This window comes from Anomaloglossus baeobatrachus, chromosome 9 (assembly GCF_048569485.1).
Source record: "Anomaloglossus baeobatrachus isolate aAnoBae1 chromosome 9, aAnoBae1.hap1, whole genome shotgun sequence".
Classification (NCBI taxonomy): Eukaryota; Metazoa; Chordata; class Amphibia; order Anura; family Aromobatidae; genus Anomaloglossus; species Anomaloglossus baeobatrachus.
The window spans coordinates 169,742,751-169,769,242 of record NC_134361.1 but is presented as its reverse complement, the minus strand read 5'-3'; the positions used below and the strand labels follow the sequence as shown (position 1 = coordinate 169,769,242).

At 45.5% G+C, this 26,492-nt stretch overlaps 1 protein-coding gene across 3 annotated transcripts in view; it reads right to left on the bottom strand.

Annotated features, from left to right (window-relative positions):
- LOC142251341 (putative E3 ubiquitin-protein ligase MID2) overlaps positions 1-26,492 on the bottom strand; it is a 561,844-nt gene that overhangs the window by 241,638 nt on the left and 293,714 nt on the right. For all 3 annotated transcript variants that reach the window (XM_075324036.1, XM_075324035.1, XM_075324037.1), the window contains exon 7: positions 12,054-12,197. In XM_075324036.1, coding sequence (XP_075180151.1) covers positions 12,054-12,197 — 144 coding nt within the window. The remainder of the gene's footprint in view (positions 1-12,053; positions 12,198-26,492) is intronic.

Genomic DNA, 26,492 nt, shown 5'->3' with positions numbered 1-26,492 from the left:
CTTCTGAATCAAATCCTGACTGACAGCTGTCCATTCTTGCATAAGCAATGCTTGTATTTTGCCAGAATTTGTTGGTTTTTGTTTGTCCACCCGTCTCTTGATGATTGCCCACAAGTTCTCAATGGGATTAAGATCTGGGGAGTTTCCAGGCCATGGACCCAAAATCTCTATGTTTTGTTCCATGAGCCATTTAGTGATCACCTTTGCTTTATGGCAAGGTGCTCCATCATGCTGGAAAAGGCATTGTTGGGCGCCAAACTGCTCTTGGACAGTTGGGAGAAGTTGCTCTTGGAGAACATTCTGGTACCATTCTTTATTCATGGCTGTGTTTTTAGGCAAGTGAGCGAGCCGAATCCCTTGGCTGAGAAGCAACCCCACACATGAATCGTTTCAAGATGCTTAACAGTTGGCATGAGACAAGACTGGTGGTAGCGCTCACCTCTTCTTCTCCTAATAAGCTGTTTTCCAGATGTCCCAAACAATCGAAAAGGGGATTCATCTGAGAAAATGACTTTACCCCAGTCCTCAGCAGTCCACTCCCTGTACCTTTTGCAGAATATCAGTCGGTCCCTGATGTTTTTTCTGGAGAGAAGTGGCTTCTTTGCTGCCCTCCTTGAAACCAGGCCTTGCTCAAGCAGTCTCCGCCTCACGGTGCGTGCAGAAGCACTCACACCAGCCTGCTGCCATTGCTGAGCCAGCTCGGCACTGCTGGTAGTCCGATCCCGCAGCTGAAACAGTTTTAAGATACGGTCCTGGCGTTTGCTGGTCCTTCTTGGGTGCCCTGGAGCCTTTTTGGCAACAATGGAAGCTCTCTCCTTGAAGTTCTTGATTATGCGATAGATTGTTGACTGAGGTGCAATCTTTGTAGCTGCAATACTCTTCCCTGTTAGGCCATTTTTGTGCAGAGCAATGATGGCTGCACATGTTTCTTTAGAGATAACCATGGTTATCTGAAGAGAAACAATGATACCAAGCACCAGCCTCCTTTTAAAGTGTCCAGTGGTGTCATTCTTACTTAATCATGACTGATTGATTGTCAGCTCTGTCCTCATCAACACCCACACCTGTGTTAATGGAACAATCACTAAAACAATGTTAGCTGCTCCTTTTAAGGCAGGAATGCAATGATGTTGAAATGTGTTTTGGGGGTTAAAGTTCATTTTCTTAGCCAATGTTGACTTTGCAAGTAATTGCTGTTAAGCTGATCACTCTTTATGACATTCTGGAGTATATGCAAATTGCCATTAGAAAAACTTAAGCAGTAGACTTTGTAAAAATTAATATTTGTAGCATTCTCAAAACTTTTGACTGTATGTTTTAACCCTTGCAGCATGCTGTATTTAGCTTACATAGCAAAAACCTGCTGATAGATTCCATTTAAATGTAAAGTGGTATGGAATATGGTGGCGCTAAATAAATATAATAATAATTGTATTATTTATATCAATAACTCTCTTAGATTTTACAAGCAGTTTATCTAGTGCTAATTCAGTTGCAGCATGAAGTCACCAAAAATGTAACCCTAATCGTCATCAAATATCCTAAACTTTATATATATTTTTTTTTATCTTACCTCTGGCCTATTTAAATAATATATCAACGTTCTTTCCCTAATGTACAGACTGCTAGAAATCCATAAAGATTGCATTGCAGTTTAGAGTATAAAATGAATGGATTTTCCCGTGACCTACATTCTTAGACCTAGGTTTATTCACCGGTTATATTAGCTTTGTTAGCTTGCCAATACACCAGGGGGAGTCACATTTTATTACCGTATATTTGTATAGCACAATGGCCTATTGTTTATTGTAATTGTGTGCCAAATGTTGCCACATAATCTCACATGATAACTGGCTTTATTCAAGGATTCTTCTTTCATACTTAAGTCTTCTTCACTATTTTCTCAAACATGTCCTAATATGTGAAACATACCGGATAAAATACGATGAAAGTCCTTTAATTTGGATATTCTAGAATATATATTAATGGACTAATATATTTTTTCTAATATTTTTCTAATATTTTATATTTATCGAGACTTCTCCATATACAAACATATTATGCATGTATTCAAATCAGTGTGTATTATGTTTTTGTTGCTTTTTTGCTATAATTGCTTTTACATTTTACATCACTATAAAGTAACAGAAAAATGCAATTTCTGAAAAGGCTTCAATTATTTTATATTTCACAAAGTCTGGAAAAGTTAACAAGCACCTCGATGGCAGTAGGCGAATTAGGAACACTTCCCACTGTTTTAGCTTTTTGGATCTGTTCGTGAAGGTTTTTCTGCTTTTCTCCCTGTTCTCCACCATCTAAACGAGAGCACATACAAAAGTTCATTATTTGCAAAGCTAAAAGTAGGACACTAAAATCCCTTTAGGGTATTAGCTGGGACCTTGTTGCAACTTCTTGTACCATTGCTTCGCCATATTCCATCTAAATATAAAGTTTGCAGAGTCTTCCAAACAAAAAGGAATAAAAGAATCGTTTTGTTAGGCTAAGCCTTAAAAAAAAAAAGGTGAGTGTTTAAAATGGGAAAATAGTTCCCCTAGCAGGTAGACGCAGACAATTTAATAAATAAAAGTATAGTCATAATATATATTGAAGGGAAACTGTCAGGTCTCCTATGCACCCAAACCCACGAGCAGTTCTGGGTGCATATTCCTATTCCCTAACCATCCCTGTATACACTAGGATAGATAAAGAGATCTTTAGAAAAAGTATCCTTTATGATTAGCTAATGAGCGCAGCAACTAGTCACATGGGCATTAGTTCCTGTGCTAATTCTGCCCTCTTAGCTGTGCTAACATGCTATTCAATGCCCATAGCATCATCAGCATGAACGCGCGTACTTGTGTCCATTGTCACCGCTTCAGAACGCCGGGTTTAGGGTCAGTGCCCCACAACTCCGGCCATGCACACTATGAAGCCCGGTGTACGCGTCCCGGCTTCAGAGAGGTCTAGTGCGCATGACTGGAAGTGTCGGGCATTCTGATCATGCGCACTGAGCCTAAGCCCGGTGTTCTGAAGCGGTGACAACGGACGCAGGTACGTGTGTCACCGCTGATGATGCTACGCAATGGACATTGATTGATTAGATACATCCCTCTGAGAAAGCTGTCCTTACTATTTTACATCAAGAATAGCAGGAGAAAAAAACTGTGGAAGAAACAAGCACAGAAATAGGGTCTTATCTGGTGGATGAGGGGATACTCATGTAAAGACAGGTACTCACCTGTTTCGGTTGTGACAGGCACAACTCCTATGCAAGCATATAGGCAGATTATGCAGCAGTGGTCAGCAGCAGCCCCGATGCAGAAATAGTAGATGACAGGATGGCTGAGAGAAAACCGGGTTAAATGCTGCGCTAGAAAACCACGATTCCAATGGATAAAATAAAATCCTTTTCTTTATTGGCACAAGTCAACGCGTTTCGAAGGCATAACCGCCTTCTTCATCAGGACAAGACAGTACAAGAAAAGAACAGCATACTGCATGCATGCAATGCTGTTCTTTTCTTGTACTGTCTTGTCCTGATGAAGAAGGCGGTTATGCCTTCGAAACGCGTTGACTTGTGCCAATAAAGGAAAGGATTTTATTTTATCCATCGGAATCGTGGTTTTCTAGCGCAGCATTTAACCCGGTTTTCTCTCAGCCATCCTGTCATCTACATCAAGAATAGCGAAATGTACATAGGGGTCTTGAAGTCCTGGGTCAGGTGGATGGTGTAGGTACACTCTTCATGTGAACTTTCCTGACTATGTTGGTGACTTAGGCCGGCGTCACACGGGAATTATTGTATTGCCACCACTTGCATGATAGGAATGTTCTGTATATATGCACATGCACATGAACTTTAACAGCTAGACACGTGGGTTTTGATTTTTACCTATCCACTACCTTTATGCAACCAACTATCCATCTGCTGATCCAATATTGGGCTTATATATTTTTTGCCATTTTCATTAGATTATATGCAATTATACGTCTCTCTCCAGTTTTGTATTGTGCCTTGCGAAAATATTCAGCCCCCTTGAATTTTTCAACCTTTTCCCACATTTCAGGCTTCAAACATAATGATAAAAAATGTTAATTTTATGGTGAAGAATCAACAACAAGTGGGACACAATTGTGAAGTTGAACGAAATTTATTACTTATTTTAAACTTTTGTAAAGAAGAATAAACTGAAAATTGGGGCGTGCAATATTATTCATCCCCTTTACTTTCAGTGCAGCAAACTCACTTCAGAAGTTCATTGAGGATCTCTGAATGATCCAATGTTGTCCTAAATCACTGATGATGATAAATATAAACCACTTGTGTCTAATCAAGTCTTCGTATAACTGCACCTGCTCTGTGATAGTCTCAGTGTTCTGTTTAAAGCACAGAGAGCATAATGAAGACCAATGAACACAACAGGCAGGTCCGTGATACTGTTGTGGAGAAGCTTAAGGATGGATTTGGTTACAAAAAGATTTCCACAATTTTAACACTAGAACTACTGAGGTAGTCATTTTGACTACTTTGCACCATGTATTTCTATGTAGGTGTCACGAGTCCAGTAGTCATAGTGTTAAACATCCCAAGAAGCACTGTGCAAGCGATCATATTGAAATGGAAGGAGTATCATACCACTGCAAATCTACCAAAACCCAGCCGTCCCTCAAAACTTTAAACTCAAACAAGGAGAAGACTAATCAGAGATGCAGCCAAGAGGCCCATGATCACTCTGGATGAACTGCAGAGATCTACAGCTGAGGTGGGAGAGTCTGTCCATAGGACAACAATCATTCGTACACTGCATAAATCTTGCCTTTATGGAAGAGTGGCAAGAAGAAAGCCATTTCTCAAAGATATCCATAAAAAGTGTTGTTTAAAGTTTGCCACAAGCCACCTGGGAGACACACCAAACATGTGGAAGAAGGTGCTCTGGTCAGATGAAACCAAAATCGAACTTTTTGGGCACACTGCTATGTTTTAAGCCTGAAATGTGGGAAAAGGTTGAAAAATTAAAGGGGGCCGAATACTTTCGCAAGGCACTGTATGCACCCAGAACTGCTCATGGTTCTGGATGCATACTGCACCTGACCGGTTCCTTTTAAAAAACCTATATATTCAAGTTTGCTCTTGTAGAGCCGGTGTATCTTTTGTGTTTGCTTTCCCAATTTTAATTATTGCTGCATACAACTATACGCATTCCTCCTCGCTTTTTATTTCCTTTATGGATAACATAGCTTTGACAACATGGAATCTTTTCTTTATAAAATTTCAAAGGAGATAAAAACGACTGATTACTCTAAGTATAATATAAAAGTATTACTGATGAGGTGCCTCACATTTTTATTCCTGAAATAAATAAGATATACTGTAACTACAACCAACTTCCCCCAAAACGTTCTCAAAGTGTGTCCATACTATTCAATGGCTGCACTTTATAGATAACGTGTTTTTATGGTACTACTAAATAATATATTTTATCACTTTAGAAAAAACGTTTCTGCTTCTTTATGTAATTTACTGTGAATGGGAACTATTAAAAGTGATATTAAAGTAATTATTCCTCTCTTGTAGATATTATCTTTTTTTGTATGTAAAGTGATTTTCAGTGTATTTCATTAAGGGTCCAACACCTAAAATGTATTTTCTAACTATTTATCCTTACCCCCAACCACTTTTGTCATTATCTTTTTATATGAATACCTATACTTCTCCCTATTTATCTAATTCCCAAAGGTGTTTTTTAATTGCCCTTCCTGTGATATTTCATTTGAGAGGAGTATGAAACGTGACATCATAGGAAGCCGGAGCTGCACTCACTCTCCACAGAGTCCATCGCCCCTCCTAAAACAGTTATCTGCTATATCATAAAGTCTGTCACTAGTGCAGGTGCTGCAATATATACAGTGTCAAATTCCCGCAAGCTTAGAAGCTGTAAACCAAAGGCGCTTTAACAAAAGCCAGGAGCAAATGCATTGCCACATAAGAATAATTAAAATGAGCTGACACTTTCCTGGCCACACCCACCACCTTTCTTCTAGTGAGTATTAGGCCGCTTTCACATTGGGTTTTCACCTACGCTCACTGGTCCCGTCTTGGCATCCTTCTGACCCCCCCCCCCGGTTTGCGGGGGGAGGGGGTTCGGACGGGTGCCCCAACAGGACCAGTAAACGTAGGTGAAAACACAATGTAAAAGCGGCCTACTACTGAAGAAATATAGTACGATTAAATTCAGGACATGTGACATGAACGAAGCATGAATTACTGTATCCAGCCATGAAGCAGGCACAATGGGCATTGCCATTTGTGATAATTGCCACCATGAGCGATGACGCTTGATACACAGCAGCATCTTGCTCATTTTATGACTGTTATCACCTATGCTTTCAAGTGGAAAATCGGAAAATCATTTGTCAGTGATTTACCTTGCATGGCGAAAAAACAAATGAGGGTGATGGGTGGAATCAACACTGTACCCTGTGGCTGTTGGGGATTCGATCATATCTATTGAGCAGGATCCAGAGGAGGTCTTGGAGAAGACAGATAATTACTGCCTGGCAATGGAAACTGAAATAGCTCACAGTCGTTTGTAGATTCTCTACCTATCCCAGTTGGAGTTGTGTATCGCTATTGGTCAAAATGTTCACCTAGAAGAGCTCAAAGACAAATTGAAAGTGGTGATGAGATATGCTAATCTATCGGGATACAAACTTAACTCAAGTATAATAGATGCGTTACCTATCAATATACCGGAAACCAAATTGCAAATCCTTAAATAAAATTTTAAATACACTTGGCACTCTGGCTCCTTGCGGTATTTGTGAGTTAACATTGCTCCCAAATACCAACTTAAAAAGTGGTCTTCATGCAGATCTCGTTCCTGGGCATAATTGCCACAGTTAAAATGTTGATTCTCCCCAGGTTTTTATACTTATTTGAAACACTCCCGATGCAGGTCCCTATGGTAGTTCTAAAGAAGGTCCAATTGTCTCTTACGCAATTCATCTGGCACTCAGTTAGGCACCGTATCCCAGATTCGGTTCTTTACAATTCTCGTGTGTGGGACGGTCTGTCCTGTCCGAATCTTAAGGCCCTGTCACACACAGAGATAAATCTGCGGCAGATCTGTGGTTGCAGTGAAATTGTGGACAATCAGTGCCAGGTTTGTGGCTGTGTACAAATGGAACAATATGTCTATGATTTCACTGCAACCACAAATCTGCCAAAGATTTATCTCTGTTTGTGATGGGGCCTTTACTCTCTACTATTACGCCACATACTTACATAGTCTTTCCCCATGGTCGACCCTGTCGACATATAACATATGGACAGAAATTGAGAAACTCTGGCAAGCTCCCTATCAACCAAGCTCCTTGATATGGGGACATCCAAATGATACACCTTCTAAGAGTTTGCTGGGTCCGATGGCATTCACGAGGGATCTTTGGTGGCACTGTAGCATTAAGTTCCAGTTGGTGACACACTCCATCCTCCTGACTCCTTTTCTGTTTACCCTGCATCTCACTGACTGTACGAGTCCTGAGGTGGTGGGTCAATGGGAGAAGGTGAGCCTTTTTTGTTTTCGGTATATAGTGGATCCTACCACATTAAAGATAAAATCATTTTCAGATTTAGGCTCCCACCATAAGCTGCCATTTCACTTATGCTTTTCCTACCAAAAGATAGCACACTATTTCACAACTGTCATGAGAGGGGCGGGGCCCTCGTACCCCTCGGTGTTCGAGTCACTTTGTTCAGGGCAGAACACTACCAGGGGCTTGATCTCAACCATCTACTCCATCCTGACTGGCTGAAACCTACCGGAACTAACTAAACATTTTTATATGCAGAGGTGGGAGGGATGGGTGGGACGCTCCCTACCAGTGGCAGTGTGGTCAGTGGCTTGGTCTAGGACATTCAGGTACTCGGTTAACACCCTCTACAAAGAAAACCAAATTTAAGTCCTGATGACGTGGTACCACATCCCTGAACTCTTGCACAAATTTAACCACACCTTCCCAGATGTCTGTTGGAGACGTGGGGGTTGGGGGATGTCCTTGTACTATGTTTTTTGGACATGTCCAAGGATCACCGGCTTCTGGGGTGAAATAGAGGCCTTGATAAGTGAAATCTTGAATAAGGTGATCTTTAGGGATCCTGTTGTTTATCTATTGAATGTACTTCCAATGTCCCTCGGCAGATTCTGAAAGAGAATAGCCCCTCCTTCTGTTTCGGACCTATATGCCCGTGTAAAGGACATCAGAGTTATGGGACAGCTGACAGCATTGCTCCACGATACAATGAATAACTTTGTCTCGACTTGAACCCCTTGGGATGCCCATATGGATACGTATGAGATGTGACGGATTGGTGCTGTGCCCCACCCGGGACCCTTAGGGGAACTTGTAACCAGGGACTGGATAGTGTGAGATCACTCTGTCTCTAGGGACTGCCCACCCTTAATCGACATGGTCTCCAGTCGAGCCTATATAGATTCTCGTTTACCTTGATTTGCATGACTCTGATGATGTGCTCACCTAAATATACCTGTGTAGCATTTGGGGTTTTTTTTTGTATTTGTTATACTGTTATAAAAAAAACTTCAAAAATAGTTGAAATAAATAGTGGTGACGAATTTAGACTGAGGAATGAAGGGGCGAGGAAAAGACATGAAACAGAAGTATAAGTAGGTTAGAGAGAGGTCACCCTATATTAGAGAGTGGAGACGTGGACTGTGGAAGGAGGGTTAGGTCAGTGGATATCCATGTGTTGCAAACAAATAGTTAGGATAAATGTGCCAACAAAACTTAAGGAATTAGCATTTCTGAAAGTAAAGGTAGGAAAATGAATGAAAACTTAAAGTGTATACCAGGAGTTTAGCAAGGAAAATGGGAAAGCTTGAAGCCTTGATACTGGAGGAGCTCATTGATTTAGTTGGAGTTGATGAGACTCGGTTGGACTTTTCACATGATTGTGCTGTAAATCTTCCCGGTTGTAAGCTCTTTTGGAAAGACGGAAAAAAGGAAAGGACAAAGGAACATGTCTGTATGTTAGAAGTGATAGGAAAGTCAGTGTTATAGTATTGTCCTAAAGAAGAAGCTTTAAACTTCAAAACACGTAGACACAATAAACTACTTGGATTATACTTACCTGGCTTGTCCTCTTTAAATCCTGTGCACATTGTCCATCGGCAGCTCAGATATTTATCCCTTCTTTCCCTGATATCCATTTCTAGTATCCAAGGGGCCGCAGCTGCCATACCTTTTAGCATATTCTTAGGTTGTGAGTACACAACCCCCACCAGGTGAGCACTCAATGAATTCAGCAATACTTCTTTTGTCAGAGATAAGACCTTATTACGCTTGTCTTTCCTTTAGTGTCTTCCCATGAAAGTGAGTGTGAATGAGGGAGAAAGAATGTGAGGAAGTTAAAACCTTGTGAGTGGAATTACATAGGGAGGTAAATGCTGAAAAAGTAATTTTTATGTAATCCATAGACGCCCAACATCACTGAGGGGTTGGGAGGTTGCCTGCATACTCAGACGGTTTAGGCTACAGTAGTGACTATGGAAGCTTTTACCTATTCGGGGGCTGACTGGCCTGATGGCTCTTCTTCAAGAAGTGATGCTTTGTTCAATTCGGTGATTTCTTACAATGCAGAGCTTCGTGGATATGTCACTGTGGATACATCACCCTGTAAAAGCATGCTCGTATGGGGAGGGCAAAAACGTATAAGCTCTGATTAATCAAGACTAGCACTGTTCATGCCGGTCTTGAGGGAGTATGATGGAATCAGATGAGGTGCTCATGCCTCTTAGAGAATCTGATGCGTCTGAAAAGTGGCGCCTCAACACAAATCTTAATCATCTTCCTCCGTTGACAAGGATAAGTTACGTGACATATATTTCATTACGCCCAACTTCCTCCCAACTAACACACTCGCCAAGCGCAAACAGGGCAGGTGTACCCTGCATTTGATACTAGTAATGGGACGGCTGTTGGTGTTGCTGCTAGCAACCATCACATTATTTGATTCTCTTCCACTACTCCATACTCTTGAAATTGCCATTGTTTTCTTTATCATACATTTTGGACATTATATAATGTCTACAAAAGTATTTTACCACACTTATTAAGCTCCAGAAAAATATGGAATCAACCAGAAATCCAAGGTACGATACACATGATGGCCAAAAAGGCTAATGCCACAACAGCCTGTCATCCATTCACTTCAATGGACACCAGGTTAAATAACATTTTTGCTGTACATGTCCAAAAACCATTTTTGAAAAAACACACAATACTTATGAAATGTTTTAGCTCGGGAAGGGATATTAGAATGTGAGCTGCCTGTAATGAAGATCAAGGCTGGTTTCCATGTTGCATTTATTAAAGAGCACCAATCACCAGGATTTTCGTATATAACCTAAAGCCAGTGCTATACTGGCACTATCAGGCTGAGTCTATACATACCTTTAGTAGTCAGCTCGGATGTATAAATTTTGAAACCCAAGAAAGTAAAGTTTATAAAACTGGCAGATTCTTGAGTGACAGCAAAATTTTGAAACCCAAGAAAGTAAAGTTTATAAAACTGGCAGATTCTTGAGTGACAGCAGCTGAGGATCAGATAATATCTGGGGGGGTATTCATAGTTATCCCTTCCGCTATTAGAATTAGCATAAGTATTATACACACAGTTCACTTTTTCTCTTGCAGGACCTGTGTGAGGTCCTACCCATGTGACCAAAATTGTCGGAGCCTCAGCCAACAAATTTCATACCACAAAGCAACATTTTTCTGTTGGCTGAGGCCCCGCCCATTCTGGTCACATGGATATGACCTCACACAGGTCCTGAAAGAGAAAAAGTGAGTTGTTTGCATTAAAATTATGCTAATTCTAACAGGGGGAGGGGATAACTATGAATACCCCCCAGACATTATCTGATCCTCAGCTGCTGTCACTCAAGAAGCTGCTGATTTTATAAACTTTACTTTCTTGGATTTCAAAACCTATAAATCCGAGCTGACCACTACAGGTATGTAGAGAATCAGCCTGATAGTGCCAGTATAGCACTGGCTTTAGATTATATACAAAAATCCTGGTGATTGGTGCGCTTTAAGATAGAGCCTACAATTTAATTTTTGGGTCATGAAATGCAAGTTCTAATGTAAACAATATTAGAGACAACAAACAATGCACTTTTTCCAGTATCTGTGCTGTAATCAAGGAATCCTGTCACCTCACCAATAATGTCCAAACTGCAGGCAGGCATAATTGCTGCCAGGTATATTATTCTCTTGAATGCTCCAAGATCTAGTGTCCGGCAATGCCTCCAGCCGGCTCTTCCTAGTGTCGCTGCAAGTGATTGACAGGTCTGTCCCATAGCAATAGACATGTCAATCATCTAGATCGGCACTGGGAGAAACAAGCTAAGGGTATCGCTGAATCTTTAAAATATACTCTCGCTGAAATGCCAGAGCATTGTTGAGAAAAAGATACTTGGTTGATATGCAGTCAGGCTCTGATTCATGCTGCACGTGATTTAGGCAGCATGGATTAGGTGACAGACTGCCTCTAATTAATTATTAAAGAGACTCTGCCAACAGTTTTTGCTATGGAATCTGAGGGCGACATGATGTAGGGGCTGAGACCCTGATTCCAGTGAAGTATCACTTGCTAGTCTTTATGCTGTCATTTTGATACAATTAGTGTTTTCTCTGCTGCAAATCTAGCAGCGCTCAGAATGCTGAGCTCTGTATAACCCCACCCACATCAATGATTGGCATGTACACTGCACATTAACAGAACGCTACCAATCAGTGATGGGGGAACATGGGTTATGCAGAGCAGAAAGACTATATTGCATGAGACACCTATTCCTGTACTGACAGTCTCCTACTGATAAAACATTGATTTTATAATAATAAGTGACACCGCTGGAATCAGCGTCTCTGCAACTATATTAGACTGATCTCAGATTACATAGCAAAAATTTGCTAACAGAGTCATTAAAGCATTGCAGACTGATTTAGAAGAGAAAGATCACTCTTACTGATGAAGTTGGCTTGTCCAGTATAGATGGTGTATTGCAGCTCATAGGAACCAACGCTGAATTCATCATCGGACATCCAGTGGACTGTTATAGTGTCATGAGACGCAGTACAAAGTTCTTCTCTTATAGTCGGAGGGTTTGGAGCTGCAGATTGAAATGAAGCCGGAAATAATTGTCAGATATAAAAGCAAAAAATATCTAGATTTCAAGGATAGGTGCATAATGTGAGTACCCAAAAAATCACAACCAATCTGGGTGTAAGCAGAATAATAGTTTTCCTGTTTGTGTACTGTGAGGAGTAAATATAGACAGCATTATACCATGCTGTACGTATAGGGATATACAAGTGCTTCAATACAAAAAGAAGCGCATACAGTGGAACCTCGGTTTATGAGTAACTTGGTGTGCGAGTATTTCGCTATACGAGCAAAGCTTGCTGTAAATTTGTAACTCAGTTTACGAGCATGCTTTACTGTACGAGCAAATCCTCACCGCACACACTTCCGGTTCCATACTTTCACCGCGCTCTGACCTGCTCTTGCAGTCCACACAAACACACACACAAACATGCACAAACAGACAAATACGCACACACACATATTATGCTCACCTTGCCTTCCGTTCCATCACCGCCCCCCTGGTTCTTGTAGTTCGCTGGTACAGGATGTGTATCGGGTAACCATCGCGACGATGGAGGAACTTCTGCTATCAGCCGCTTCTCAAACGCAGCAGAAGCTCCGGCATCGGTCGCGATGGTTACCCGATACACATCCTGTACCAGCGGACAACAAGAACCAGGAGGCCAGCGATGAAACGGAAGGTAAGGTGAGCATAGTGTGTGTGTTTGTGCGTGTGTGGAATGGCACAATAGGGGACCAGGATGGGACATTGAACAAGTGGTGGAACGAATTGTCTTGCTTTACAAGCACACTCCAAGAACGGATTGTTCTCGTAAACCAAAGGTTCCACTGTATATTATATGGAGTCATTACAAACAGAGAGATCTATTCCAAGTGTTTATTTCTGTTAGGCTGGGGCCACACAGGGACTACTGCGATCCACTTGCATGACACTCGGCTCATACTGGCAGTACAGCAGAGCCGAGTGTCATGCGTGTGTCCTTGCAACTGAGGTCCGTTCGTGCGAGCAGACCTCAGCTGCGGGGGGCGGGCCGGCACTCAGGAGGGGAGGGAGGGATTTCTCTCCCTCTCTCCTGCGTAGCCGGCTATTGCCATTCTCGCACTGCACTGGCAGTACACTGGTGTACCGCGAGTGCAGTGCGATTTTTCTCTCGCCCCATTCACTTGAATGGGTGCGAGAGAAAGAGTCTCGGATTACAATCGCAGCATGCTGCGATTGTTTTCTCGGTCCGATTAGGGCTGAGAAAATAATCGCCCATGTGTGCTGACACACAGGCTAGAATTGGTCCGAGGGGAATGCGATGTTTTATCGCACTCCACTTGCACTGTTTTTCTCGCCGTGTGGCTTAGGCCTTAATGTTGATGATCATGGCTTACATCCAATGAAAACTCAAAAGTCATTTTCTCAGAAAATTAGATTATTATATAAGACCAATTGAAAAAATGATTTTACACTCAGAAATGTTGGCTACTGAAAAGTCTGTACAGTAAATGCCTCAATAGTTGGTCGGGGCTCCTTTTGCATGAATTACTGCATCAATGTGGCGTGGCATGGAGGCGATCAGCCTGTGGCACTGCTGAGGTGTTATGGAAGCCCAGGTTGCTTTGATAGCAGCCTTCAGCTCGTCTGCATTGTTGGGTTTGGTGTCTCTCATCTTCCCCTTGACAATACCCTATAGATTCTCTATGGAGAGGTCAGGCGAGTTTGCTGGGCAATCAAGCACAGTGATACTATGGTTATTAAACCAGGTATTGGTACTTTTGGCAGTGTCTACACAAGCCAAGTCCTTCTGGAAAATGACATTTCCATCTCCCAAAAGCTTGTCGGCAGAGGGAAGCATGAAGCGCTCTAAAATTTCCTGGTAGACGGCTGCGCTGACTTTGGTCTTGATAAAACACAGTGGACCTACACCAGCAGATGACATGGCTCCTCAAACCATCACTGATTGTGGATACTTCACACTCGACCTCATGCAGCTTGGATTGTGGCCTCTCCACTCTTCCTCCAGACTCTGGGACCGCGATTTCCAAATGAAATGCAAAATGTACTTTCATCTGAAAACACCACTATGGACCACCGACCAACAGTCCAGTTCTTTTTCTCCTTGGCCCAGGTAAGACGCTTCTGGCATTGTCTATTGGTCATGAGTGACTTGACACAAGGAATGCGACAGTTGTAGCCCATGTGTGGTGACTCTTTAATAAAGGTGGAACTATTTCTGCGCTGCTGTAGGAATGACAAAAATCCAAAAATCCTGAAGTATCTCAAGTATAGGTGGTTTTATTTATTTACCTCAGTATTTTGGATTTGTGTCATTCCTACAGTAGTGCAGAAACAGTTCCACCTTTATTCAGTTCCTGATCTATACTGACTCCGACTATTGAGCGTATGGACTCTGCAGCAGCTGATTACGTGCTTTGATATTGGTTGTGTGTCACCTTATCACCTTTCATATGTTTATTGGGTAAGACCCTATTGTGCTTTCTATCCCTAGCTTTCATGTGGTGGTTCTTGAAGCACTGACTCCAGCAGCAGTCCATTCCCTGTGAATTTCCCCCCAATTTTTCAATGGACTTTTCTTAACAATTCTTTCAAGACTGCTGTTATCCCGGTTGCTTGTGCACCTTTTTCTACCAAACTTTTCCTTCCACTCAAATTTTCATTAATATGTTTGGATACAGCACTCTGAATAGCCAGCTTCTTTAGCAATGACCTTTTGTGGCTTACCCTCCTTGTGGAGTGTGTCAGTGACTGCCTTCTGGACATGAGTCAAGTCAGCAGTCTTCCCCTTGATTGTGTAGCCTACTAAACCAGACTTAAGGTGGCTTTACACGCTACGATATCGCTAAAGCGATCTCGTTGGTGTCACGAAATTTGTGACGCAAATCCGGCCGCTTTAGCGATGTCGTTGTGTGTGACACCTATGTGCACTTTTGAATTGTCGCAAAAACGTTCAAAATCGCTCATCGGTGACATCAACCCCTATTCCCAATTATCGTTGCTGGTGCTTGGACGATGTAGTTCGTCGTTCCTGCGGCAGCACACATCGCTATGTGTGTCACCGCAGGAACGAGGAACCTCACCTTACCTGCGGCCGCCCGCAATGAGGAAGGAAGAAGGTGGTTGGGATGTTACGGCCCGCTCATCTCCGCCCCTCCGCTTTGATTGGGCGGCCGCTTAGTGACGTCGCTGTGACGCCGAAAGAACCACCCCCTTATAAAGGAGGCGGTTCGCTGGTCACAGCGACGTCGCTAGGCAGGTAAGTAGTGTGACGGGTCCACGCGATTTTGTGCTCCACGGGCAACGATTTGCCTGTGTCGCACAAACAATGGGGGCAGATACGCATGCTAGCGATATCGGTAACGATATCGCAGCGTGTAAAGCGGCCCTTAAGGTGGCTTTACACGCTATGATATCGCTAAAGCGATCTTGTTGGGGTCACGGAATTTGTGACGCACATCCGGCCGCTTTAGCGATGTCGTTGTGTGTGACACCTATGTGCACTTTTGAATTGTCGCAAAAACGTTCAAAATCGCTCATCGGTGACATCAACCCCTATTCCCAATTATCGTTGCTGGTGCTTGGACGATGTAGTTCGTCGTTCCTGCGGCAGCACACATCGCTATGTGTGTCACCGCATAAACGAGAAACCTCACCTTACCTGCAACCGCCCGCAATGAGGAAGGAAGGAGGTGGGCGGGATGTTACGTCCCGCTCATCTCCGCCCCTCCGCTTTGATTGGGCGGCCACTTAGTGACGTCGCTGTGACGCTGAACGAACCGCACCCTTAGAAAGGAGGCGGTTCGCCGGTCACAGCGACGTCGCTAGGCAGGTAAGTAGTGTGACGGATCCGCACGATTTTGTGCGCCACGGACAACGGTTTGCCTGTGTTGCACAAACGATGGGGGCAGGTACGCACGCTAGCGATATCGGTAACGATATCGCAGCATGTAAAGCGGCCCTAAGGGACCATTTTAAAAGCTCAGGAAGCCTTTGCAGGTATTTTGTGTTAATTAATCTAATTTTGTGAGATAATGACTTTTGGGTTTTCATTGACTGTAAGCCGTATCATCCAGTTTAACAGAAATCAACACTTGAAATAGATCACTCTGTTTGTAATGACTCTATATAATATATGTGTTTCCCTTTTTGTATTGAATTACTGAAATAAATGAACTTTTTGATGATATTCTAATTTTTTAAGAAGCACTAGTATACCTATACATGGGGAGAATCATTGCTCTAGTATAAATTGCTACAGTTATACATTATATCTTGTTCTTGTGAATTGTTATTGCATCTACTGTATGTTCATGGTACTATACTGTATCTACTGCCTGTTCACAGGTACCATACTACATCTACTGAATGTTCCCGGTACCATACTGCATGTTCCCGGTACTATTCTGCATCTACTGTATGTTCGTAGTACCATACTGCATTTTTGCAATACCATACTGCATGTTCGCGATACTATACTGCATCTACTGTATGTTCACGGTACTATACTGCATCTATTGCATGTTCATGATACCACACTGGATCTACTGCATGTTCACAATAACATACAGCATATTTGTGATACCATACTGCATCTACTACATGTTTGCGGAAAATACTGTAACTACTGCATAGCAGTAGAAAAAAACACCAGCTCACCCACTTGGAGTTCCATAAGAATCTGACCGGTGCACGGACATCAGCAGGACCCACTGAAGTGTGAATATGAAGAAAGGAATTTCCAGCATCCAGGTTCCAGATTATTTTAAAAAACGAATTTCTTTACTATTGGTGTTGTCTCAGACTAAGGAGGTGATCCTCCGAAACGCGTACCTGTTTGATAATTGCCACTTGTTTTTATACATGTGGAATGACCTTTTAAATCATTTTGGAATAAAGAAATTCGTTTTTTTAAAATAATCTGGAACCTGGATGCTGGAAATTCCTTTCTGTATCTACTGCATGTCTGAGGTACTATACTGAATCTACTGCATGTCTGCGGTAATATATAGCATCTACTGCATGTTTGTGGTACTATACTGCAAATACTGCATGTTTGCATTACCATACTGCATCTACTGCATGTTTGCCGTACTATACTGCATTAACTGCATGTTCGTGGTACTATACTGCATCTACTGTATGTTGGCGGTACTATACTGTATCTACTGCAAGTTGGTACTATATTGTATCTAATACATGTTGGCAGCACTATACTGCATCTACTGCATGTTGGCAGTACTATACTGCATCTAATCTATGTTCATGGTACCATACTGCATTTACTGCATGCTTGCCGTACTATACTGCATATACGATTGATTGCTCTCCGTGAGAGAAACAAAATTAAAATTTTGTAGTTGTGATACCTTTTAATGGCTAACTAAAATAAAATATCATGTTATAAACCAAGCTTTCGAGACATCTCAGGTCTCTTCCTCAGGCATGGTAGGCATGGTATCTGCATATACTGCATGTTGGTGGTACTGTACTGCATCTAATCTGTGTTCATGGTACTATACTGCATTTATTGCAAGTTGGTACTATATTGTATCTACTGCATGTTGGTGATACTATACTGCATCTAATCTACATTCGTGGTACTATACTGCATCTACTGCATGTTGGCAGCACTATACTGTATATACTGCATGTTAGCGGTACTATACTGCATCTACTGAATGTTGGCTGTACTATACTGCATCTACTGAATTTTGGCGGTACTATACTGAATCTACTGAATGTTGGCGGTACTATACTGTATCTACTGAATGTTGGCTGTACTATACTGCATCTACTGAATTTTGGCGGTACTATACTGCATCTACTGAATTTTGGCGGTACTATACTGCTGTGACGCCCTGAGCAAGCCAGGGGTCACAGGTCACAACACCACACGCACCCTGTTACGGTTGCTGCGAGCACTGGAGACTATGTCCAGATTTCTTGTTACTGCACATGTGCGAGCGCCGGAGACTAAGTCCAGATTTCTTGCTACTGCACATGTGCGAGCGCTGGAGACTAAGTCCAGATTTCTTGCTACTGCACATGTGCGAGCGCTGGAGACTAAGTCCAGATTTCTTGCTACTGCACATGTGCGAGCGCCGGAGACTAAGTCCAATCTTGGAGCCATTGCACATGTGCGGGTGACATCATCGCTGACACGAGGTCACATGTCTCTGACACCCTCTATGCCGATTGGTCGCTGGTCATGTGCTTGTGACGTCTTGCTCGGTGATAGGCCAGCATGACGTCACTCCTGTCGTTCTGGCAGCGGATTGGCTCTGGTGTCCTCCATCTTGGATGAGGCACAGAGTCTATATAAGACCCTGACACACGCCGCATGGTGCTCAGTCCTCTTGGTTCATGCATATGAGTAGACGCTCTGTGCGCGTTCCTCTAGGCATTCCTCTGTCTATGCTAGGTGAGCGCTACCGGCAGGGTAGCGTTCTTATACCTTACAGCTTCGGCTGCTGTCCGTATCCTTACCTCTTAGGGGAGCGGACATAGGCAGGTGCCTGAGGCACATGGTCTGGCTGGGCCTTGTGATTCTACTCGTAGGTGGACGTTGCCGCTAGGGTAACGTTCCTTATACTGCGTCTGGCAGTTGTTCGTATCCTCGCACACTAGGGGAGCGAACAGAGGTAGGAGCTTTGTGCGGCTTACGCTGCTGTTCGTCTCTTTTGCACCACTAGAAGAGCGGACCTAGGCAGGTGCCATATCTAGTGGTTCGTGTCCTCGCACACTAGTGGAGCGAACGCAGGTAGGAGCTTTGTGCGGCTTACGCTGCTGTTCGTCTCTTTTGCACCACTAGAAGAGCGGACCTAGGTAGGTGCCATTTCGCACACATTGCCTTTGTCTCTGTGATTATTAACAGAGATCATTCCACACACCCTCCAAGTAAGGGAGGAATTGCTTTACTTACTTATTATATCCTTCTGTGAGTTAACAGAGGTATTGCACTCTGCCATAGTATGCAGCAAAGTCTTTGCACGGTGGACCCTGACTGTCTGATACTCCTTTCGGTTATTATCAGACAGCCCCCCGTAACATTAGGACTGAGCCAAGGGTCTGGCAGTTATGGCAGAATATCAGCAGTTACACCGTTACATACAAGTACTTGAGTCACGGCTCAAGAGTATAGAGGATAAACCTCAGACCATGGTGACATCTGCACATGATCCTCGACTTGCTCTGCCAAACAGATATTCTGGCGATGCCAGATCATGTCGTGGTTTCATTAGTCAGTGTCAGATACACCTAGAGGTCAACTCTTCTCGCTTCTCTACGGAGAGGTCCAGAGTAGGCTTTATCATCTCTTTACTTCAGGACAAAGCCTTAGAATGGGCGACTCCCCTATGGGAGCGCTCTGATGTGGTTACTCTGAGACATCAAGACTTTCTTGATGCTCTTAAGGCGGTATTCATGGGTCCGCAGGTTACCCATGATGCGGCCCTGAGACTGTTAGATCTATCTCAGGGTTCGTTATCCACTAGTTCTTATGCCATTGCTTTTAGAACTCTGGTGGCAGAACTAGATTGGCCAGAGAAGGTGTTGATTCCTATCTTCTGGAGAGGGTTGGCAGGCTATGTCAAGGATGCCCTTGCTACTCGTGAGGTCCCTGCTTCTCTGGAGGACTTGATCACAGTAGCAACGAGGATCGATGTACGCCATAAGGAACGTAGACTCGAGGTCTCTTCCTCATGCCCTAAGCATCGGGCTATTCCAGTTGTTGAGGGCCCACTACCATCTTCCTCAGCATCTGAAACATCTCCCACTCCTATGGAGTTAGGTCATACGTTCTCCAGACTACGCAAGGCTGGTCCTCCTATATGTTACGTATGTCGTCAGGCTGGGCACTATGCCAACAAGTGTCCTAGTCGTCAGGGAAACTCCCTGGCCTAGTAACCATTAGAGGGGGGTTACTAGAGACGTCTTCTGCACCCTCTAAGTGTTGTATCCCAGGTCAGCTCTCGTTATCTGAGAATACATGGCCTATTATGGCTTTTGTGGATTCCGGAGCTGACGGGATTTTTGTGTCCTCAGGATTTGTAAAGGGACACAATATTCCCTCTATCATGTTAGAGGCGCCTATTCCTGTCCGTGTTGTTAATGGAACTATGTTGTCTGACTCCATTACATTGAGGACAGTTCCCTTGCGCCTTTCCCTGTCTCAGGGTCACATAGAGGAGATTTCTTTTCTTGTTTTGCCTGAGGGTATAGACGACATCCTTCTGGGTCTTCCATGGCTTCGGACTCATGCTCCTCACATTGACTGGGAGTCTGATAGCATTATTAGTTGGGGTTCGAAATGTCAGTCCCGATGTCTTCCCTTACCACCTAAGGTCGTTGCGGTTGCATCAACTGATCTCTCTCCCATACCTACACCCTATTTGGATTTCGCTGACGTGTTCTCCAAACAGGGTGCTGAGGTTCTTCCACCCCATAGGCCGTATGACTGTGCCATAGACCTTATCCCAGGTTCGGTTCCACCTAAAGGCAGGGTTTACCCCCTGTCGATACCTGAGTCGGAGGCCATGTCGACCTATATAAGAGAGAGTTTAGAGAAGGGGTTCATTCGTAAGTCTGTCTCTCCCGCGGGACCTGGGTTTTTCTTTGTTCGGAAGAAAGAGGGTGATTTGCGTCCCTGCATAGATTACAGGGGTCTCAACGCAATCACAATAAAGAACAAATACCCATTACCTTTAATTTCGGAGCTCTTTGACAGACTGAGAGGAGCTCAAGTTTTTACGAAGTTGGATCTGCGGGGTGCGTATAACTTGGTACGAATTCGAAAGGGTGACGAATGGAAGACCGCTTTTAACACCCGAGACGGTCACTATGAATACCTCGTCATGCCTTTTGGGTTATGTAATGCACCCGCAGTATTTCAGGACTTCGTAAACGATGTGTTCAGGGATTTACTGTTATCCTCAGTAGTGGTGTATCTGGACGACATCCTGATTTTTTCTCCTGATCTGGAGACTCATCGTCAGGATGTCGTTCGTGTCCTTTCCCGTTTAAAGGAGCACTCATTGTTTGCTAAACTCGAGAAATGTGTATTCGAGCAGTCCTCATTGCCTTTTTTGGGTTACATTATCTCACAAGAGGGTCTGGCTATGGATCCTGCGAAGCTCTCTGCTGTCCTGCAATGGTCCGAACCTCATTCCTTGAAGGCAGTGCAACGCTTCTTAGGATTCATAAATTATTACAGGCAGTTCATACCCCATTTTTCTACTTTGGTGGCCCCTTTGGTGGCCTTGACTAAGAAAGGTGCTAATCCCAAAGCCTGGTCTACTGAGACATCTCAGGCTTTTGAGGCAGTAAAAAGACACTTTTCAATTGCTCCCGTTCTTCAAAGACCCGATGAGAATAAGCCCTTCCTCTTAGAGGTTGATGCCTCTTCAGTGGGTGCTGGTGCGGTCTTGTATCAAAAGAACGGTGCAGGTAGAAAAAGGCCGTGTTTCTTCTTTGCTAAAACCTTTTCACCGGCAGAGAGAAACTATACCATTGGGGATAGGGAACTGCTCGCCTTGAGATTAGCCTTGGAGGAGTGGCGTCACTTGCTGGAAGGAGCGAAACATCCTTTCCAGGTCTATACAGACCATAAGAATCTAACGTACTTACAAACCGCTCAGCGTCTGAATCCTCGCCAAGCCCGCTGGTCCTTGTTTTTCTCCCGCTTTCACTTCTCCATCAACTATCTGTCTGGGAGTAAGAATAACAAGGCAGACGCCCTGTCTCGCTCTATGCTTTCTACCCAGGAAGAGATTGACGAACCTCGTCTTATCCTTCCCTCCAGGGTTTTTCATACGCTCTCCCCTGTGACGTTAGACCAAATCCCACCGGGCAAGACCTTTGTTCCGCCTGATCGACAGAATGATATACTGTCATGGGCCCACACCTCAAAGGTGGGTGGGCATTTTGGTATTAGGCGGACACGAGAGTTACTGGAGAGGTGGTATTGGTGGCCACACTTAGCCAGCCACGTCAAGAGATATGTCGGTTCCTGCTACTCGTGTGCTCGCAACCGTCCATTACGGCAGAGACCGGCTGGGCTCTTGCATCCTTTACCAGTGCCAGATAGACCATGGGAGGTGGTAGGCATGGACTTTGTGGGTGATCTTCCATGTTCACAGGGACATAGATTTGTGTGGGTCATTACGGACCATTTCTCCCGGATGGTTCATCTCGTACCGTTATCGAGAATCCCATCTTCCAGGGTACTAGCCAAACTATTCCTCAAGCATGTCTTTAGACTTCACGGGATGCCAGATCGTATCATTTGTGATAGAGGCCCGCAATTTACTTCCCGTTTCTGGCGAGATCTTTGTACCCTTCTGCAAATTGAGTTGAATCTCTCTTCGGCATACCATCCGGAGACTAATGGTTTGGTTGAACGTACCAATCAATCTATGATTATATACCTTCGACACTTTGTTGCTGAGAACCACGATAACTGGTCCTCCCTCCTACCCTGGGCAGAATTTGCCCTTAACAATTCGCTGGCTGAGGCCACTGGGCAGACACCGTTCGTACTCAATAATGGGCAACACCCTAGGGTACCGGTACCGTTTCCCGCTGCTGCACCTCCTCCTCTTGTGGCCGACTGGGCAACTAATGCCAGAGAGGTTTGGGATCGGACTCAAGAGTCGATCCAAGCAGCTAAGGACCGTATGAAGACGGTGTCCGATCGGTTTCGTCGCCCGGCTCCTGTCTTTTCTCCAGGGGACTTTGTGTGGCTCTCTGCAAAACACGTGAGACTTAGAGTGAGCTCTGTCAAATTTGCTCCTCGCTTCCTGGGTCCTTATGAGGTTCTTCGACAGGTAAATCCTGTAGTCTATCAATTGAAGTTACCTGTCCATCTTAGGATTCATGACAAATTCCATGTCTCACTGCTAAAGCCGGCTATTTTACCTCACGCTCGTGAAGTGCACTCTCCTGCCTCTGATTCCTCTCGCTCTAGCTATGAGGTACGAGCCATAGTTGGTTCTAAGATGGTTAGAGGGCGCAGGTTCTTCTTGATAGATTGGGAGGGCTATGGCCCGGAACATCGCTCTTGGGAGCCTGAGGAGGCTGTCCATGCTCCCGACTTAGTTGCCGATTACCTGCGTCGCCGGGAGGGGGCCCTTGAGCTGGAGGTACTGTTACGGTTGCTGCGAGCACTGGAGACTATGTCCAGATTTCTTGTTACTGCACATGTGCGAGCGCCGGAGACTAAGTCCAGATTTCTTGCTACTGCACATGTGCGAGCGCTGGAGACTAAGTCCAGATTTCTTGCTACTGCACATGTGCGAGCGCTGGAGACTAAGTCCAGATTTCTTGCTACTGCACATGTGCGAGCGCCGGTGACTAAGTCCAATGTTGGAGCCATTGCACATGTGCGGGTGACATCATCACTGACACGAGGTCACATGTCTCTGACACCCTCTATGCCGATTGGTCGCTGGTCATGTGCTTGTGACGTCTTGCTCGGTGATAGGCCAGCATGACGTCACTCCTGTCGTTCTGGCAGCGGATTGGCTCTGGTGTCCTCCATCTTGGATGAGGCACAGAGTCTATATAAGACCCTGACACACGCCGCATGGTGCTCAGTCCTCTTGGTTCATGCATATGAGTAGACGCTCTGTGCGCGTTCCTCTAGGCATTCCTCTGTCTATGGTAGGTGAGCGCTACCGGCAGGGTAGCGTTCTTATACCTTACAGCTTCGGCTGCTGTCCGTATCCTTACCTCTTAGGGGAGCGGACATAGGCAGGTGCCTGAGGCACATGGTCTGGCTGGGCCTTGTGATTCTACTCGTAGGTGGACGTTGCCGCTAGGGTAACGTTCCTTATACTGCGTCTGGCAGTTGTTCGTATCCTCGCACACTAGGGGAGCGAACAGAGGTAGGAGCTTTGTGCGGCTTACGCTGCTGTTCGTCTCTTTTGCACCACTAGAAGAGCGGACCTAGGCAGGTGCCATATCTAGTGGTTCGTGTCCTCGCACACTAGTGGAGCGAACGCAGGTAGGAGCTTTGTGCGGCTTACGCTGCTGTTCGTCTCTTTTGCACCACTAGAAGAGCGGACCTAGGTAGGTGCCATTTCGCACACATTGCCTTTGTCTCTGTGATTATTAACAGAGATCATTCCACACACCCTCCAAGTAAGGGAGGAATTGCTTTACTTACTTATTATATCCTTCTGTGAGTTAACAGAGGTATTGCACTCTGCCATAGTCTGCAGCAAAGTCTTTGCACGGTGGACCCTGACTGTCTGATACTCCTTTCGGTTATTATCAGACAGCCCCCCGTAACACACCCCACATTCCCTGCAGGTACACACAAAGTCAAAACAGAAATCCTTGTTGCCTTCCTCCAGGAGCTGGTGTCCACACCAGGGGGTGGGCCAGGTGGTTGGCTCCACCCACCGAGGAGTTCACAGCTCTGGAGGCGGGAAAACCAGGCAGATTAGCTTGAGAGTTGAAAGTGAAAGGAAGTGAAGTGAAGCTGGTGAAGTGGTAAAGGAGGAAAGTAGGAGTAGTGACAGCAAGAAGCCTGAAGAGACAGCAAGGTTGGCAGACGGCGGTGACCGTCTGCAGGCGAGACTGATTGGAGGTTGCCGAAAGGACCGTGGACGGGTGGTGACCCGGCGGTACCGGAGCGGTATACGAAGATTAGTCAGCACCAGGTCAGGGGCCTTTCGGATCCCGGCAAGGCTAGGAGTCGCCATAATTTGCCAAATCCATCAGTGAAGGGGACGACTGTCTCCCAACAACCAAGTCCCGTTTGAGGGCAACAGTCCAACCGTTAAGGGGCGACACCGCCACCGCCAAGGCACCAGTTTCCCAGGGCCAGCGCCTGTGGGCAAGAGTGGAGCTCCTCCGGCTCATATCCAAGCTGGGGATCGGGTTACCGGTGGGAACCCATCGCTACCAAACAACAACACATAGGTGCAGGAAAGAGACCGTCACCGTCAACTGCAGGGGACATCAGCAACATAACCGTCTGAGGGACCCGTCCAACCAGCCGTTTGTTTACCGAGAACTGTGTCGTGTTTACTGGCTGAGTGAGTACCTCCGTGCCGTGCGGCACAGCGCTGCCCCTGCACCTCCACAGGCCCCCCTACCCGCCTGCCCACCATCCAATTCCATCACTGGGCCCCGGGATCACCGACCCCTACCCACGGAGGGGCAACACAACAACTGGCTGCTCCATACCATCACTCCCGGGATCCCCAGCCAGAGCAGCGGTGGTGTCCACATAATCACCACAACCGTGGGTGGCGTCACGGACAATAAACAATCCCCACACCCAAACCCCTTTCACTCACGGACGAGGAGCGCCGCTAGAGTCCCCGGGATCCGGCCCATCGCTCGAGCCACCGAGCAGCAGCAGGCTGCAGCAGCCGCGGCAGCCGGACCCGAGCAGTGGGAGAGCGCGGCGTCCCCTCCTCCGCCCGCAACAACTTGGCGTCACGAACAGGATCTTACCGCTCTGCCGTCTGGTAGAGGTGCGCCTTGTTACCGCCGGAGGTGTCCGACCAGAAAATTTCAGAAGCCACCATCTTTGGCGCGAAGAGTTCCCGCTCAAGCGTCTTCTCGAGTAGCAGAGGCGCGAAGGCCAAAACCCCGCCCCGATAGAGGAGGGTCCGGAAAGAAGCTAAGGGGGATGCGATGGCGGCTGGCTGCATGTGAACGCAGCTATAAAAGACAGGGACACGAATGGAGAGATGGCGGCGTCCTCGAATTGGAGCGCGGGAATCCCCGCAACCGGAGCACCCAAGCTCTGGGGGAAACGAGGAGGAGTAGCCTTTGAAGACTGTGGCCCGGGTGAGCTCCCCGCTGGGACCGCTGAGTGGCTGGAGCGGGAGTTGGGTCGGTTCTGCTTGAAGGTGAGGGCGCAGAGCTTGCAGCAGTTGATGGATTGGAAGGCAGAGATGCGAAGGATGGTTGCCGTAGTGGGGGCCCGTGAGCAAGGGGCCGCTGCAGCCGTGCCGCATCGAGATCAGTCCACCCAAACCCCAGAACCGGCCCTAATTGAGTGGGAGATGGACATCAGCACCGCGGCCGGGGGTCCGAAGAGAATGTCGTTGATGGAGGAAGAGGTCCCAAGTATGCCGCCTCCGCCGCCATTCCTAACGGCTGTCAGTGATTCGGGGTTGAACTGCCAGTGGAAGGAAAACCCCATGTACCGCTCGGTTCCGGAGTGGGACGACCCCCTGCGGTGGTAGCGGCCTCAAGGTCAGCGGATGCCCGCTGCACCATCCCCGTTGGGACCACCACTGTGTTTGTTTGAAAAAGTTTTAAAGTTTAAAGTGATGA